This window comes from Carcharodon carcharias, chromosome 2 (assembly GCF_017639515.1).
Source record: "Carcharodon carcharias isolate sCarCar2 chromosome 2, sCarCar2.pri, whole genome shotgun sequence".
NCBI classification, from domain to species: domain Eukaryota; kingdom Metazoa; phylum Chordata; class Chondrichthyes; order Lamniformes; family Lamnidae; genus Carcharodon; species Carcharodon carcharias.
Window position 1 is genome coordinate 28,315,789 of NC_054468.1, and position 18,338 is coordinate 28,334,126.

The 18,338-nt window shown below is 45.6% G+C and overlaps 1 protein-coding gene across 1 annotated transcript in view; it reads right to left on the minus strand.

Annotated features, from left to right (window-relative positions):
• Positions 1–18,338, minus strand: part of LOC121287139 (collagen alpha-5(IV) chain-like) — a 104,911-nt gene that overhangs the window by 60,060 nt on the left and 26,513 nt on the right. Inside the window, exons 9-13 of the mRNA XM_041204713.1 lie at positions 15,887–15,984; positions 15,044–15,185; positions 9,018–9,131; positions 4,349–4,513; positions 426–515 (exon numbers count right to left, since the gene is read on the minus strand). Of these exons, the coding sequence (XP_041060647.1) occupies positions 426–515; positions 4,349–4,513; positions 9,018–9,131; positions 15,044–15,185; positions 15,887–15,984 (609 nt within the window). The remainder of the gene's footprint in view (positions 1–425; positions 516–4,348; positions 4,514–9,017; positions 9,132–15,043; positions 15,186–15,886; positions 15,985–18,338) is intronic.

The following is an 18,338-nucleotide window of genomic DNA, read 5'->3' on the forward strand; positions in this document are numbered from 1 at the left end:
CAGGGACTGTTTCTCTTCCTCATTTGCTGCAGATAGCCTCACTAGTGAGCCAATCAGCAGCAAAAGCAGGAAAGGAAGGAGCAGTCTCTTGCAAAATCTTGAATTTTATTTACCTGTCTTATTGGCATTTTGAACAGTGGCTCCAGGGGCCACATAGAGGGGCTTTGCACGCCACAATCTGGCCCACTGGCCACTGGATGGACAAGTCTGTGATAGAGCATTGCATTTGAAAACCCTGAGCCAAACAGGGGCACTTATTTGAGATACAAGTTGAAACGAGTGAATCAGATTTTCTGATTCTAATTGCAATTTACCTACAATCACTGCATTGACAAACTTGAGACATTTTGATCATGGAATAAGGTAAGACATAACTGTAATATTTCTTTTTTGGTCCCACACCTGTGTTCTATTCAGTCTTTTACCTTTGTCTCCTCTGGGGCCTTGAAATCCTCGTGCACCAGTTAACCCTGCATTCCCCGGATCTCCCATAACACCTGGTTCACCTTTTGGACCTGTTTGAGGATTGGGATCAAAACATAATCAGACATGGTCTGGAAATATTTATTTGACAAAGGTTAAAAACAAAAAAATAAAATTTTTCTGAGTTAAATATCACAATGATTCAGAAGGATTATTCATAAATTAATCAACATTATTATTTTAGTGCAAACCCCTAGCAGGTAAAATAAGATTTTTTTCTTAGGAATAGAAAATAGAGAATACATAGTTGGGCAGAAATTCAGTTTGGATGGTAAAGCAAAACAAGCAGTGTTGCATTGATTACTTGTTATACACCTCATACAATGTTTTGTTCCATTGGTTTCAATGCAGTAAGCAATGAATGACTAAGTGAATAGTTTCTGTTTCAACAAGGACTAAGGTATATGTGCTTGGCATCAGCAGGAATGTGAAAATGATCAGATTGTATTCTTTACGTAGATCTGAACAACCGAGTGAATGAGATGGATCGAATGAGCTTGTTTCATTCCAGTGTCATATTTTCACAACAGTTCTTTATGATGAGTTTGAACATCACTACTTCATGGGCCAGATTTTCGTGGAGGAGGCAGGAAGGTGAAGTCAGGAAACTTCCAGAACAAGCAGACTTGTCTCCTTTAAAAGGGTCCCCGTACGGCATATTTACACTCTGGGGAGGCGCTTGAAAAAAGATTAGCAAGTAAAGTTAAAGATAACTCAAAGATGTTTTAGCAATACATTAATGCTAAAAGGTTAGCTAAAGAAAAAGTGGGACCTATCAGAGATGAAGATGGGGACTTGTGTGTAGATGCAGAGGCTGTGGGAAGGGTTTTGAATGCATTTTTTGTCTCCGTGTTTACAAAGGAAAGGGAGGATGTAGATATAGCAGTCCAGGAGGAACACTGCGAGATATTGGATGGGATAGTCATAAAGAGAGAGGAAGTACTGGAAGGGTTGAAATCCTTGAAAGTTGATAAGTCACCAGGGCCAGATGGATTGTTTCCGAGGCTGCTGAAGGAAGTCAGGGAGGAGATAGCAGATGCTCTGAGGATGATTTTCCAATCTTACTAGATACAGGGGAGGTACCGGAGGACTGGAGAAATGCAAATGTAATTCCATTGTTTAAAAAGGGATCAAAGGAAATGTCAAACAATTATAGGCCAGTTAGTCTTACATCGATGGTGAGTAAATTAGTAGAATCAATCCTGAGAGATAGGATTAACTGTCATGTGGAAAGGCATGGACTAGTCAGGGATGGTCAGCATGGGTTTGTTAGAGGAAGGTCTTGCCTCATAAATTTGACTGAATTCTTTGAGGAAGTAACAAGAAGGGTTGATGAAGGTAGTGTAGTGGATGTTGTGTACATGGATTTTAGCAAGGCATTTGACAAGGTCCTACATGGCAGATTGGTCAGGAAAGTAAAAACCCATGGGATTCAGGGTAATGTGGCAAACTGGATAAAAGATTGGCTTTGTAACAGGAAACAAAGGGTAATGGTCAACGGATGCCCTTGTGAATGGAAAGTTGTCTCAAGTGGTGTTCCACATGGCTCGGTGTTGGGACCCTTGCTGTTTGTGTTATATATTAATGATTTGGGCACGAACGTCGGGGACACGATTGGGAAATTTGCAGATGACACAAAGATTGGCCGAGTAGTGGATAGTGTAGAGGATAGCCATAATCTCCAAAACGATATAGATGGGTTGGTGGAGTGGGCAGTAAAGTGGCAGATGGATTTTAACATAGAGAAGTGTGAGGTCATACATTTAGGGAGGTCAAACAGTTACAGGGATTAGAAAATAAATGGGAATATACTAAGAGGGGTAGATGAAGTGAGAGATCTTGGCATACAGGTACACAGGTCCCTGAAGGCAGCAGTTCGAGTAGACAAGGTTGTAAAGAAGGCATATGGCAGAGGTATAGAATATAAAGGTAAGGATATAATGTTGGAATTGTTTTATACAATACACCACAACTGGAGTATTATGTGCAGTTCTGGTCACCACATTACAGGAAGGACATAATAGCTCTGGAGAGAGTGCAGAGGAGGTTTACAAGAATGTTGCCAGAGTTAGAAAAGTGTAGCTACGAGTAGAGATTGCATAGGTTGGGGTTATTTTCCTTAGAACATTGAAGGCTGAGAGGTGGCTTGATTGAGGTGTACAAAATTATGAGGGGAATAGATAGAGTGGACAGGACAAAATTGTTTCCCTTGGTGGAGAATTCTAGAACCAGGGGACATAGATTCAAGATAAGTGGCAGAAGGTGTAGGGGGGACATGAGGAAGAACTTTTTTACGCAGAGGGTAGTGGGTGTCTGGAATTCACTGCCTAAGTTGGTGGTAGAGGCAGAAACTCTAAACTCATTTAAAAAGTACCTGAATCTGCACCTTAAATGCTGTAAACTGCAGGACTATGGGGCGGGTGCACGAAGGTGGGATTAGAAAGGGCACCTGGGTGTCCTCGGGCTGGCATGGACAAGATAGGCCAAATGGCCTCCTGTGCTGTAACTTTTTTATGGTTCCAATATTCTATGTGAGATGGAGTTGGGTCTGCACCTCTGGAGGCAGGCCTGAGGCAGCAACAGAGTTGGGTGGATGGCCAGGCCAACAGACTAGAACGCCCAGCTCCGTTTACTGGGACATGGGTCCAGTATTGATGGCGAATGTTAGCGTCTCAAACCTTCAACACCCCCATGCCTCCTCGTATCCCCAATGCCATCTCCTCCTTCCACCACGTATCCTCCATAGCCACTCACCCAGTACCCACAATGGGTGGATCTCAGGGTGTCTTTGAAATGGACATTACAAAACTTCCAACAATCTAAACTCATTCAAACACACCATACCGAAAAAGCCTCTCCTTCAAAAAGAGGCATTGCAACAAAAATCATCTCAAGTAGTCAATCTGCTGTAAAAATAAACAAACATCTATTTCACTAACAACTTCAAAGACCATTAATCCTTTAATAACCTCTCAAAACCATCGCTTAAATGTGAACACAGCTCCCTGATGAGCTAAGTGGTTCTGGACTGTTGAAGTTCAGAGAAACATTCATAGTGGGCTCATAACAAACAATCCTAGCTTATAAACAATGGAGCCTATTGAAATTGCAAAAATAGATGGCTAAGTTTTTCTAAGCTAGACCAGACGTCCTGTTAATCAATGCACTCCAGCAGTAGGGATTTTTTTTGTCAAACTGACAGCTGCTGAGGGTTTCTTTCACTTTTAAAGGGCTCGGGCATTTAAATCACTTCCAATCATTACACTAGAGTTCCAAAGCAGTGTTCTCTTCAGTTTTGAATGTATAAGAGCACTTTTCCAAACAGGAAAAGAACTTTAATGCATCTCAACACTTACACAATGCTCATTAATGTAATGGTCAACTTCCTTTTTCAGGACAGAGTCCCATAATCAATCACTGCAGTGGAAACACATCTAAGTTTCAATACAGTATCTAACTATTGAAACTGAAAGAACACATGTTTTATTTTATTTATCAATGAAATAATTCCAGGAACAGGTGACAATTTTCTTTTGCTTATCCACTTTGGACTGGGGATTCTCTGTAGTTCATGACCCCTCTGAGAGCCGTGAACCACATATACGTCCTGAAGTGGGGTGAATGGTGGTTGAACTGCCCACTCCCACAATGGAGCCAGTCAGGGCATGAGTGCTGTGTGCAGGCCAGCTACCTACAACCTTATTCCATGCTGATGAAAATATCTGGAAACGGGATTTGGGGGGTTGGGTGGGGTGTAATTTTTAAAAAGTGCTTGAATCAGCATGACTCAGCAAAAATTGAGCCCCGTATATTTATATACTTTGTAATTTTTCCTTTTAAGGCTCCAATACATAGAATGCTTTACCTGATCTGCCTGGTGTTCCTGGTCGTCCTGGATTCCCTGGAGAGCCTCTTGATCCAACAGGGCCTGGATGACCTGGAATTCCAATTGACCCTGGAATACCAGGGGGGCCTGGAATGTCCAGTCCTGGAACTCCTGGATCTCCAGGAGGTCCTCTACTTGGTACTCCTGTAAAAAATACATTTACTCTTGAAAATGATAGAATCAAGGCCTGATACAGCAAACAAACAAGACTTTGGGTGGAATTTTCCGGCCCCTCCCACTGGTGGGATTTTCTGGTCCCTCTGACATCAATGGACTTTTGAACAGCTTGCCGCATTTTCCAGTCCCACCCTCCGCCCATTCAGTTCATTAACTTTGCGCCAGCAGCACATGGGCCACTTCATCTAATTTCACTCTCTTGCTCACTCCCCATACCTTTTAATATTCACATTTTTCCAAGCAACTATCCAATTCCTTTTAAAATAATTTATACAACCAAAGATGGGAAACAAATGTGACATTTTAACTTCTGAAAACCATGGTTTGACAGCAAAAGTTGATGGAGCAGGTTATGGAAGAAGGCAGATAAGTATACACAATCAAATGCTCAGTACATAGGCAGGCATGTTAGAAAACCTGTATGTCATGTCTGGGAACCTGGGGTAGTCCATAACCATCTTGGTGGCCAACTTCATTCGCAAACCTGTGGACATAACATGATGCAGCATCTGATAGCCAATGTCTCAGCACAAGCAGCAGCCAGGCAACACCTGAGTTCAGCAGTGGAAGCTCAGACTGCTGCCATTGTGACTGTGGATACCCACGTCTCCAACAGATTACTAGGATTGCTGAGGCATCACCCCGGGAGAGTGACCATGGCACCATGAAGCACAAACCTGCTGTGCTCTTTCAGGATGACAGCATTGTTGATCCCATCATTGCCACTCCAGCAGTGCCCTTGTTGTCCCTCAGCCTAACGTCTGCCACCCACGCTGAGATGATGTAGTCCAAAGTCTAGGCTCAAATCTTCTAAAAGTCATCCTCTATGGCAATCTGCAGTTGCCCAGAGTGAAAATCAGCAGCCTTCCGCCAGCAATGCTTTAACTGCTGGGGGTGCACTATGTAGGAGCACTAGGACAGGCAAAGTACTTAGAAGACAGGCAAAATGGAAATGCACAAGGGTGATTAGTTGATGTTTGTATACTGCATGGCATGCTTTGATTTATAAATTAGATTTGGAATGTTTATTTTATGTTGGCTTTTATTTGTTTTTTGTAGTTCAGTAATGGGGGAAGGTATGAGATTGATGGTGAATGGGGAATTGCCATGTTGCCTTCACTGCAATGCAGGTCAATGAGTTGTTCACGCACAGCCTGGGAAGAAAAGAGCTCTCTGGGTTGCCTCTTCCCTTCCTCTTCCTCCTCCTGGTCTGCCCACTGATTCTCCTGCTTCTCAGCCACTGTCCTTATAGATATAGGCAAGGCCAGGATGTTGAGGGCATTAGCTGGAACCTGAGCTCCAAAATAGCACCTCTGGTGTCAAAACAGTGGTACTGCCTAGTCTGCATACTTTAGGTGAAACTCACTGTCTTCCCCACTATCACATCTGGAATTATTCACATCAAAGATAGAGTGGGTGCCATTTTGTACCTCTAAGCCAAGTGTAGCACGCAAAAAAAACAAATGCTTTATATCTGAATTTTTTGCCCATTTAGTTATATCTTTCACAACCCAAGAAAGTTTTTAAGGATAAGTTAGTTGCAGCTGATATGAATGAGCTTGGAAAGACTGTTTAAGCACTTTGAATTCCCTAAAGAATCTAATATTATTTAAGTCTTATAAAGAATATACATTTTATATATAACATTTAACTAATAGTAAAGTGACCTGTTAGACTAAACATGGGCATAACATGAGATCAAACTCCCAGGTGCTCTTGGCAGGTGAGAGTCTTTGATGGGAGGGCGCATACAAACATACGAAATAGGAGCAGAAGTAGGCCATTCGGCCCCCTGAGCCTGCTCCGCTATTCAATAAGATCATGGCTGATCTGTTTGTGTTTCCACATTCCCATCTACTCCCGATAACCTTTGATTCCCTTGCCTAACAAGAATCTATCTACAACTGCTTTAAAAATATTCAATGACCCCACCTCCACCGCCTTCTGAGGCAGAGAGTTCCAAAGTTGCACAGCCCTCGGAGAGAAAAAAAAATTCTCCTCATCTCTGTCTTAAAATGGTAACCACTAATTTTGGACTCATTCACAAAAGAAAACGTCTTTTCCACGTCCACCTTCTCAGGACTGTTGAGGATCTTATATACTTCAATCAAGGCACCCCTCACTCTTCTAAACTCCAGTGGAAACAAGCCCAGTCTGTCCAGCCATTCCTCATAAGACAACTCAGTCATTCCAGGTATCAATCTATTAAACCTCCTCTGAACCGCCTCCACTGCAATTACATCCTTCCTTAATAAGGAGACCTAAACTGCACTCAGAATTCGAGATGTGGTCTCACCAATGCCCTATAACTGAAGCATAGCATCCTTACTTTTATGTTCAATTCCTCTCATAATAAAGGATAGCATTCCATTAGCCTTCTTAATTACTTGCTGTACCTGCATACTAGCTTTTTGTGACTCATGCACTAGTACACCTAGATCCCTCTGCAGCTTGGAATTCTGCAGTCATTCTCTGTTTAACTAATACACTGCTTTTTTATTCTTCCTGCCAAAGTGAGCAACTTCACATTTTCCCACATTATACTCCACCAGCCAGATTTTTGTCCATTCACTCAACCTATCTCTATCCATCTGCAACCTCTTCCTGTCCTCTTCAGAACGTACTTTCCTACCTATCTTTGTGTCATCATTAAAGTTAGCTACCATACCTTTGCTCCCCTCATCTAAGTCATTGATAATAATTGCAAAGGTTGAGGCCCCAGCACAGGCCCCTGTGGGATTCCACTTGTCACATCCTGCCAATCAGAAAAAGACCCATTTATGCATCCTCTCTGTTTTCTGCCAGCCAATCAGTCTTCTATTCAGGCTAATATGTTACCCCCTACACCATGAGCTTTTATTTTACATAATAACCTTTGATGTGGCGCCTTATCAAATGCCTCCTGGAAACCCAAGTACAATGTGTCTACAGGCTTCCCTTTACCCACAGCGCATGTTACTCCTTCAAAGAGTTCCAATAAATTGTTTAAACACAAATACCCTTTCACAAAACCATGCTGTCTCTTCCCCATTACCTTGAGCTCCTCTAGGTGCCCAACTATAATCTCCTTATAGATCGATTCTAACACCTTCGCCATGATAGACATCAAGCTAATTGACCTATAGTTTCCTGTTTTCTGCCTCCCTCCCCTGTTTGAATAGAGAAGTTATATTTGCTACTTTTCAATCTGATGGAACCTTTCCAGAATTTAGCAAATTTTGGAAAATTAACACCCACTCATCTACTATCTCATTTGCCATCGCTTTTAAGAAACTAGGATGAAGTCCATCAGCACCCGGAGACTTGTCAGCCCATAGCTCCATCAGTTTGCTCATTACCGCTTCCCTAGTGATTGTAATTCCACCAAGTTCCTCTCTTTGTTCCACCTCCTGATTTGCAACTATTACTGGAATGTTTTTTGTATCCTCTATAGTGAAGACAGAACAAAATATTTTTTCATTTCGTTTGCCATTTCCTTAATATCTACTATTAACTCCCCATTGTCATCCTGTCAAGGACCAACACTCACTTTACTTACTCTTTTCCTTTTTAAATTGAAGACAGAACAATACCCTTACAAGTGCTATCTGAGGGATAGTGATAAATGAAGGTCTGAATAGTTTTGCCTTAGTTCCTATTGTTTATTTTTTTTTAACAACATGGAGAAGTGTACCACTAGTCACATAATTTACTGATAACATCCCAAGCTGTGTGGCTGATTGACAAGTGAAAGCATCAAATGGAATTTTGGTAAATTAAGTATGGAATTTTGGTAAATTAAGTGGATGAGTTAAGGAAAAGCAGAATGGATTTAATGTGGATAAATCAGTCAAGAAGCTTGAGATCATTCAGGACAAAGCAGCCGCTTGACTGACATCCTATTCACCACCTTCAACGTTCCCTCCCTCTACCACCGATGCACAGTGGCTGCAGTGTGTGCCAGGTACAAGATGCACTGCAGCAACTCACCAAGGCTCCTTTGACAGCGCCTTCCAAACCAATGACCTCTACCACCTAGAAGGACAAGGGCAGCAGATGCATGGGAATGTCACCAGCTTCAAGTTCCCTTCCATCCAGATTTGAAACTATATCACTGTTCCTTCACTGTTGCTGGGTCAAAATCCTGGAACATCCTTCCCAACAGCACTGTGGGTGTACCTACACTGCATGGACTGTGGTGGTTGAAGAAGGTGGTTTGCCACCACCTTTTCAAGGGCAATTAGAGATGCACAATAAATGCTGGTCTAGACAGTGATGCCCACATCATATGAATGAATAAATAAAACAAAAATCAGGTAACGATGATCAGCCTCTCATTACAATCAAATAATAATATTAATACATAAATTATTTGCTAGTAAATTGTTGTATTATTGACTAATATTTGAAATGACAACTAGTGAATGTCACAAAATGACATTTTTTCTCTCTTAAAGATTAAAATAGGAAAGAAGTAACGTGATCTCAGTACCTGGTGGGCCAGGTGCACCAGCTGGGCCTTCAGGACCTATAACTCCACATATCCCTCTCCCTGGTAGTCCTCGTGGACCTGTTGGCCCCTGAATACCAGGACTTCCAAGGTCACCTATAAAGTGGAAGTAAGAGCTCGATGAAATGAACAGAAGTATACATGCCAAATGGACAGAGACACACACACACACACACACACACACACACTTACTTATTGGAATATAAAGCCTTTGTGCATCTGCCCAGTTTTGACTGTTATTGGGCTGGATTTTACCGTCGGCAAGGGCGGCCCACTCACCAACGCGTAAAATGACGTGCGGTGATGTTGGGTGAAACTCCCAACGTCACCGTGCCCCATTTAAATTTTCAGGAAGGCGGGGGCACAGCAAAGTCAGCTGCGGGCCCGCCGACCTGTCAACGGCCACTGGAAGCCATCGACAAAGCAATTAAAGTAGTTAATGGACCTGCCCGTCCAAGCTTAAGGTAGGTGGGCAGGCTAGAACACCCAGCAGGAAATGGAAAAAACATGAAACCTCATCCACAGACGAGATGAGGTTTCATGTTGGGTTTAAAAAATTTTAATAAAGTTTTTTTGGAAATTATGAACATGTCCCAACTCAGGTGACATTGCCACATGTTAGGGAATTTTTTTTTTCTATTTGTAATATTTTTGAAAGTAGCGGCGATCTCCCTGAGGCTGCACTTAGCCTCAGGAAATTGAGCGTGCTCTTTCGTGCGCATGCGTGAAAGAGCGCACTCTCAATTTTAAGCATCCCCCCCCCCGCCTGCACAGGATGCGCATAGCACTTCCACGCGGACGTCACGCTGGGCCCGCCCACATAAAATGGCGCCGCGCCTCCGATCGGGGGAGCCGATTGGAGGCAGGCCTGCACACACCCGCCCATCAACTACCCCCCCCCAAAAAGGAGGGAAAATTCAGCCCATTGAATATTTTTTCCTCCTTTAGTTGAAATGCCCACCACTGAGTTCCCCACTATCCAAATACAATAGAGTAGATCTAGAGACCTAAGGAAAATTGAAAACCAGCACGCCAGTCCTCACACAGTTATTATGTCCTCAACAGATAAGGAACAATTTGCTGGAGTTTCCGATAGAGACCATTAAAACTGACACGTCCCAAAATCCCATGCAAATGCTGCAAATGATGAAAAGTAATTATTTCTTACAATATACCTCAAAAATAATATGCTTCTGAACTTACAATTGGTACATCTGCTCTCTTAGGCTGTAATGTTATCGAACAGATCAGAAAGTTTACCTGCCTTTCTTCTGTTCCAAAGAAGTCACATTGGACTCGAAACATTGGGCAGAATTTTCTGGATGGCTGCCCACCCCCACCCCCACCCCCCCCCCCCCCCCCCCCCCGGCCGATTACCGCTCGCGATCGGGTCCGCGCCACCACTTTATGCAGGTGGGCCAATTAAGACCCACCCAGCATGCTTCATGACTCCCTTGCATCGCGGGAGTGGACGGGCAGCGGCGGGCACACTCAGCCCTCCAGGTCCAGTGGTGACCCGGCAGCCTGTATAAGGGAAGGCCTGGCAGCCTTGGAAAGGCTATTCGCAAAGGCTTGGCGAAGAGCTCTGCAGAGGGGCAATGGAAGTTATGCAAGTCCAGAGGGTAGGACATCAGGGCAGGCCAGGCCGGAGGGTAGGGCGGGGTGGGGGGGGGGGATGGTGGTCAGTGTGCCCCTCGTTTTTCCTATGGCTGCCTTGCTGCCCTCCTTGAGGACTTGGCAGGACGGCGGGAGGTGCTGATTCCCCAGGAGGGGAGGAGGAGGCCCCCCCCACATGACGAAATGTGCCTGGGAGGAGCTGGTGGAGGTGGTGAACTCCCGCAACGTGGTGCACTTGGATCTAGTGATGCGAGTGCTTCAACGACATGTTATGCTCTGGAAGGGTGAGGACAATGTTGGCATTGGTCACTTAACCCAGCAGGTCGGCTTTTCCCCCTGCTGTCCCGCCGCTCCCCCCCCCACCCTCCCCACTCCCCACCCCCAATGTCTGAGTGTAGTGCCTACATTGAATCATTGACGGCATGTGTCCTTTTCTGGGTGGGCCAGCAGATATTGCCCATGCTGAGGTGAAGAGATGGGTTCTGCACCCGCAGCATGTGGTACACTGAGGCCCACATGACTGTTTTGGGGGCAACCTGGAGGAGCTGCACCTCAGTGCTGTGTTTGAACTGCAGTACATGTCCAAGTCAGGGTGATGAGATGCTGGGAGGGGAGCTTCAAGGTGGCGTGGCAACGAACCATCTGCTGCCCTCTGTGCTCCACGTGCTTGCACCTCCTTGCTGTGGAAGAATATACCATGTGGTGCCTAATGTGATGTAGGCAGCATGTGTCCAGTATGGGGAAGGGGGGCGCGGGGTGGGGGCGGTGGATGGGGGCGCGGGTGGAGGACAGGCCTAGTACCTTTGTATTAGTGTTTGGCAGCAGCGGGGTGAGGAGGCTCTGGAGCCCTGGTATCTCTCACTCTGGTTGGGGTGGGCTGTGCGCGAAGAGAGTCCATGTACAATTTGCACTAATCAATGCTCTTCCCTCATTTTCAGGAGAAGAATACTCACAATGCAGCACAGCGTGCGAGAACTGGTGGCAGCCAGGAGCAGTTAGCCATTCTCAGCCAGTTTGAGCAGGAGGCCCTGGATTTGGAGAGGCATCATGCGCCCAGGTCCACTGGTGTCGGTGAGGCTGGGGTGCCACAGCCAGGTATTTATGCCCAGCAGTGAGGTCAGCATTGTTCTCCCAACAGCCATAGCAGTGCTGAATGTTAAGTGATTTAATTTTGCAACATGGCTTGACCATTGCTTATGGAAGATGAGCGCATAATGATCCGGGGGACAGGGATGGACTTTGCCATTGTCACCACGATAACTGATCCAATGTTCTTGTTCTTCCTTTCAGCATCAGTGGAGCATGGCTGGAAGGAGGAGCAGCAGAGGCCCCCTCTCACACCTGAGGGCCCTGAAGTCTCACCTGCGTCACACCATCTCTGCCAGGCAGGCACCAGCGCACATACTAGCACCTCAGTGGGAGTTAGAACATCGGCTAGTGTCCCGGGGCAGAGTACTTGAGGGTGAGGGTACTTCACAGTCGCTGGAGGAGCTGGCAGAGGACAGAGAGTGCCCATGGCACTGGCAGTTGGAGGACTGCAGGGGACCAAGCACATGCTCAGCCTGATGCTGTGCCTCTGGAGTCGTCTGCAACGCAGCAAGTGCAGGAAATGCAGCTGGGTGTGCGGGAGCATCTGGGAGAGATACATGAGGCTATGCTTGGCCTGGGTTCCGTGGCGGAGGAGTCTACGCAGACGATCGCCGAAGCAATGGGCCTCATGGCCAAGTGCCATGTGTCCTCCATGGAGAGAGTGGTGACTCTCGTGGAGAGGCTCCTCCAGGAGACCCTCCTCCAGGAGACACATCAGGGCTTTCTGGGGATGTGCTCTGACCAGCAAGCCCTCACATCAGCATTGACTTCAGATGGCCAGTGCCAGTGTGGGAGATGGTGTGGGCATCAAGTTTCCCATCTCGGTGCCTTTCCATTCGCAGGAAGGTCTGAAGCGACCTCACATTGGTGCAGCAGCTGCCTGGTGTCTCTGCAGGCACCTCTCAGGGCGCTCTGGATGAGGGTGGCAGTTCCTCCGCCCCTCTCCGAGTGACCGTTTCATTTGGTGAGGCTGCGGCGACTGGGGAGATGCCAGCTGTGGAACTGGCCGCTCCCTCCCAGGCGGGGCCAGCACAGGCTCCACGGGTAAGAGGATGACTGCCAAGGTCATCGAGGCCAACAGGACAGCAGAGTCAGCAGGCCGTCTCAGATGCCACTTCCAGTGATGGGGTAGCACTAAGATGTAGCACCCACAAACGGAAACATAAGGCACATTAAGCACACCATGGGTTTATCACTGGTTCTTTTGTGTTGGCCCGAGATGAGGTCTTTATGATTTGTTTCGAATTGAAACACTCTTGTCACTTTGTTTCATTAAGTTTCTTTGCTTGTGATATTAAATTCAGACATGTGACCATGGCGGAGGCTGCCTCTTCTGCTTGTGTATGGTTTCCAAAACTGTAATGGATGCTTTGTGGGACATTCAGCTTTGTTAACAAGGCCCTTAGTTATTGTTCCTAACCTGGAAGATTTGGCACTTAGGTATCGAGTATGAAGCCGACAGCCCAGGCTTGTCCTGGAGGTCCATCTGTGGTGTACTAGCTGAAGGTTCATTGGATTAAAGCCTCCCGGGTGTCCCTGCCTCCCTGGAGTATCCCAGGTCAGCGTCTACCCCCTCAGCATTTCCCTGTGCGTGCTCATCCTCGGACTCACTGCTGGATTCATCATGTACAGCCGCAGCAACTGCGTCAACGTCTTCATTGTCCACTGCGTCCCCCCTTTCCGGTGCAAGATTGTGGAGAGCGCAGCATGCAACCACTATCAGCGACACATGATCTAGGGGGTATTGCAGTGCGCCCTCCGAGCAGTCCAGGCATCGGAAGTGCATCTTGAGAAGACCGATGGTTCTCTCCACCACAGCCCTTGTGGAGGTGTGGCTCCTATTGTACCACTGCTCAGCTTCTGTTCTTGGGTGGTGGAGGGGCATCATGAGCCACCTTCTGAGGGGATAGACCTTGTCACCCAGCAGCCATCCATCCAGCCGAGCCACAGCACTGAAGAGCCCCGGCACCTGGGAGTGTCTGAGGATGTAGGCATCTTGGGAGCTGCCTGGGTACCTTGCACAGACTTGTAGAATCAGCATCCTGTGATCACACATTATCTGCACGTTCATGGAGTGCAAGTCCTTCCTGTTGACGAAGGCACTGGGCTCACCTGCTGGCGCCTTGATGGCCACATGTGTACAGTCTATTGCACCCTGGACACGGGGGAAGCCAGCAATGGCTGCAAAGCCTCTGGCTCGCTGTGCCTGACTTGCCTGGTCCTAAATGTAGTGGATGAAGGTCAATGCCCATCTGAACAGAGCATCTGTAACCTGCTTGACACAAGTGTGGACAGCTGATTGGGAGACACTGCAAAGATCAGCCACCGACCCCTGGAAGGAGTCAGAGGCATAGAAGTTGAGGGCAGCTGTGACCTTTAAAGCCACTGGCATGGGGTGTCCACCCACACAATTAGGGGAGATCTCAGGCCCAATCATCTGACAGATATAGTTGAGAGACGGAGCCTCCTTCGGCACTGCACCTCAGACATATTAAGGTAGCTGCTTCGCCGCCTGTATACCCTAGCAGCAGGATAGCAGCGTCTTCAGTGGCCTCTTCCGCCTTGGTCTACCTCTTGGCCCTGTGCCCCTTGTGCCTGCACCTGTCCTCCCAAAGGTGGCTCCCCGGGAGGCTGAATGTGCACTCCTGGCCTCCTTCCCCTTCTAGCCCTCCCTTCCTCCTCAAAGGAGGTGCCTCCACTGGAGAGTTCTGCTCCCATTCCCAGGCTATGGAAAGGCTTCCAGAAACCTGCAGGCCCAAAAAAGATTCCTCACTGCAGAGTGCCGACCTGAGGATTAAGAGTCCAGACAAAGCAGCTGGTATACAGTTTAAAGTATTGCAGATCACATAGACAAGTTTCAAAAACTTACAAAAATCAATACTTGAGAGACCACACTCATGACTCCAGTGAGCCCTCTTATCCCGCACGTGAACGAGGTTTATACAAATGTGTCCTACCCGCCTGCCCGTTATGCTGACCCGAAGATTGCACGGGTGCCAAAAAATTGGCCCCCGCACGCCAATGGGAAAATTCTGCCCATTAACTGTTTCTCTCTCCATTGATGCTGCTAGACTTGCTGAATTTTTCTAGCACTTGCGTTTTTTATTTTGGATCTCCAACATCCACCATAATTTGCTTTTATTTAAGAAAGTTTATGACTTATTCATATTAATCAAAGGATCTGTGGGGGATCTTTCCCCATTCCCCAATCTGTTTATAGCAAGTTTCATTGAGGATCATGTCCAGGATAAACTGACTTGTGTGCTACTTTGATATTCAGAAACAGAAGCAGAGTTCAATACCTTGTGGACCTTGAGGGCCACTTCGACCAGGTAGCCCTTCATCTCCAGGTAGTCCAGGACGTCCTGGATTACCCTTCTCCCCTGGTGGTCCAACATTTCCTGCAGGGCCTGGGGAGCCTGGCTGTCCAAAACCTATGTCACCCTGAAAAGAAGATACAATATTTTGCATCATTTATACATTTTTGAAAACATAATTTGGAATTTTAACTGGTAGAATTAAATAATAGAAAAAATGTCTTTCCCATTCTTCGTTTCTAAAATAAAAATGGGCCAAGGCCAGTCCAAAGCTATTTCCTTAAGGGCATACTTCTGGCAAACCATAGCTTCCAATATTTAATATGTCTTCAAGCCTCAGTTAGTATTATACTTCTGCTTACTTGAATGACAAAGAAATAAATACATGCACTATAGGTCATTCAAAATACTATAATGCTGCAATATATGATTATCCAGTACCAAATTCCTGTATGATTATATTATAGTGTAATTTTAACAGTATAGAGAGGTAGTAATACAGTGTTGAAATATCATGCTGTACATTAAAGTATTCTACTACAATATCATGCTAAAGCACTATTCCAAACTATTATCCAGTCAACATAACTGGATTAGCTATAGAACCCAGAATTTGCCATTGCACGCGCTCCTTTGCCATCTGTTTGACTGCTCTTGCTCATCCATTCGGACATTTCCATAAACAAGAGCGTGCATGCATAGAAATGCACACAATAAAGATGCCATGGCTGTTCAAAAATTTTACAAAGCTACCTTAAAAGTCAGTAAGTAAAGTCATGGACTGATTCTTCATGATTTATAATTTGAAACTCTTGCTGGTAAACTAACCTTAGGACCTGCCACTCCTGACAGCCCTTGTGGTCCAGGTGCTCCTGGTCTTCCCCAAATCCCTGGAGGACCCAATGCTCCAGGAGGCCCTGACTCTCCTACAAAACAGTAAAGTGTATGGAAAGAGGTAATTTATGGTTACATTCAATAGATATTCTGGGGACAGCAGGGGAGAAATTATTCATAATTGTTCAAGATAATAAGAATAGTTTGGATTTTATGTAATGTTCTTCAGCAGCAATTTTTCATAAAGACAATCCTGGAAAATGCTTTGAGATGATCCTTTCTATACTACAAAACTACTAATGATTTCCTCCCTTTTGTGCACTTGAAGTTTCCCTGTAACGAAGACCTTTCCAGTTGGGAGAATGGGCTGCAGACATGTAACCAGACATCTGCCAATGCCATCTTATAGACTCCGACAGCTTTTACATGAAAGATTTCAAAGCCTCTTTTCAGTATTTCCCAGTCAATATGAAAAAGCTGTCAACGTGTGGCATTGTTGGTGTGAATATGCATTGTAATAATCCTTGATGCCACTGCTGTGTTTCTAATTAATGCAGTTGATAACAGGTGTTGGAGTTCATTCCAATGCTTAATGCACTGCATCAAAATCAGAGCAAAGTGCCAGATTGAGGGAATGTATAAATTTAGCAATTCATCAAGCCAATGGAATTACAATCATTATCAAAACAGAAAGTGTTACAACAGGGTGTTATAGCAAGAAGCAGGGGGGCTCGTTTTGACTTTTGAGCAACCATCTGTGCAATGAGTGATCCACAACAATGAGTGATCCACAGCAATGAGTGATCCACAACTATTTGATGCTCTTTGTTAGAATCTTGTTCAATGTTACCATTGCAAACCTGAAAAATGTGTCATCTGAACAGCAAAAAGCATGCAGGAAATAGCTCATCTAATATACAGGAACTAGAATGACGTTTCATAAACACTTGGTACAGGCTGCAGAGCCTTAATAAGAAACTACCGGTCCCGCGTTTGCAGCGAACAGACAGGAAATGGCTGCACCTCTCCCTCTGCTGGGCCCGATGGGTGCTGACGTTGTAAGTTTCTGCTCTGAACCGAGTGACCCCAGAAGTTTTATTAATTTTATTTTACCTCTGTGCTATTTTGTTGTGCAGAAAATGGTCACTAACTTTGGCTCCCTGGTATAAATGGCGTTGATGCTGCAGAGAAACCCAAAAAACCTGAATACGGCAGCGAAAGCACTTCTGGTCACTACTGGTGCAGCCCACATGACGTGCCATGTTTGGAAGGGCACTAGTTCAGGCATGCCATGCATATACCAGAAGTATAAGATGGACAGATTGCAATGTCAGTCAGCATCAAACTCTAATTTAGCACTTGACTTGGCATTTTGAGCTCCACAGGTCCTATTAACAGCATGTCTTAAAACGCTATCAGCTGATCAGCTGCCGGAGGAACTCCCCCCACTGGTGCTATTTTAAAGGCATCAACATGGGACTTTCTGGTGAGGCACTTTTGACTTTTTTTTATTGCGCAGAGTTAGTGGAAGTACTGTTCCTTGTTGTTGGAGGAGTTCTGAAAAGTTATTGGAGCCAGAATGGAGCGGTGCTGGACTTTTCCAAGGAGTTCAGAGGGGTTTTAAACCCTGTTAGCAGAAAGCCTGCTTTCACCAATGAGGGCTATGGTTATAGTACCTCTTGGGCTGCAGTATGAAAGGGAGATGAAGCAGAAGCTGGGTGCAAAGGGAGCAAGAGGAGGGCTCTGAATAGAAGGTCTTGAGGGAACACTTCTCTACCTCCACCACAGCCAGGAGCAGTGTCTGACATGGCCTTACCAAGTGTGGTCGCTTAACTGTGCCATGTCTCTAAAACTGAACCTGCAGCTGCAAAACAGGGTGAGGATGTCGCTGCAAGAGGCTGCCAAGATAGTTGTGACCTTTAATCTCCACTCAAATGGATCCTTCCGTGCAGCATCTGGTGACAGTGCCAACATATCACAGCTAATTATGCATCACTGCATTAAGGTGGTGACAGAGGCTCTGTGCAACAGGATAGGGGACTTCATAGTCTTTGATGTGTTTCTATATTTGCTTTCTACAAACTTTCAATCTCACACCAGAACTAGTAAACTAGATATAGTTTTGGTTTATTTGAATATACAGTACAGGATGGCTCAACAGACAAATCTACTTTATAGGTTCAGCAACAATTACTATGAGGACAGCACCACTGCCATTGTACACACATACTACTAGCTGCTGCTCACATGCTGCTCTACACCTTGGCTAATTGTGTATTTGCATATCCCTTTCCAAATCTGTGGCCTCTACCTCCTAGAATGACTACAAAAGCCGGTTCAATATTTTCAAGGCTGAAGTTAGGAGTGTGATGGAATACTCTCCACTTGCTTGGATGAGTGCCGCTCCAACAACATTCAAGAAGCTCAACACCATCCAGGATTATAT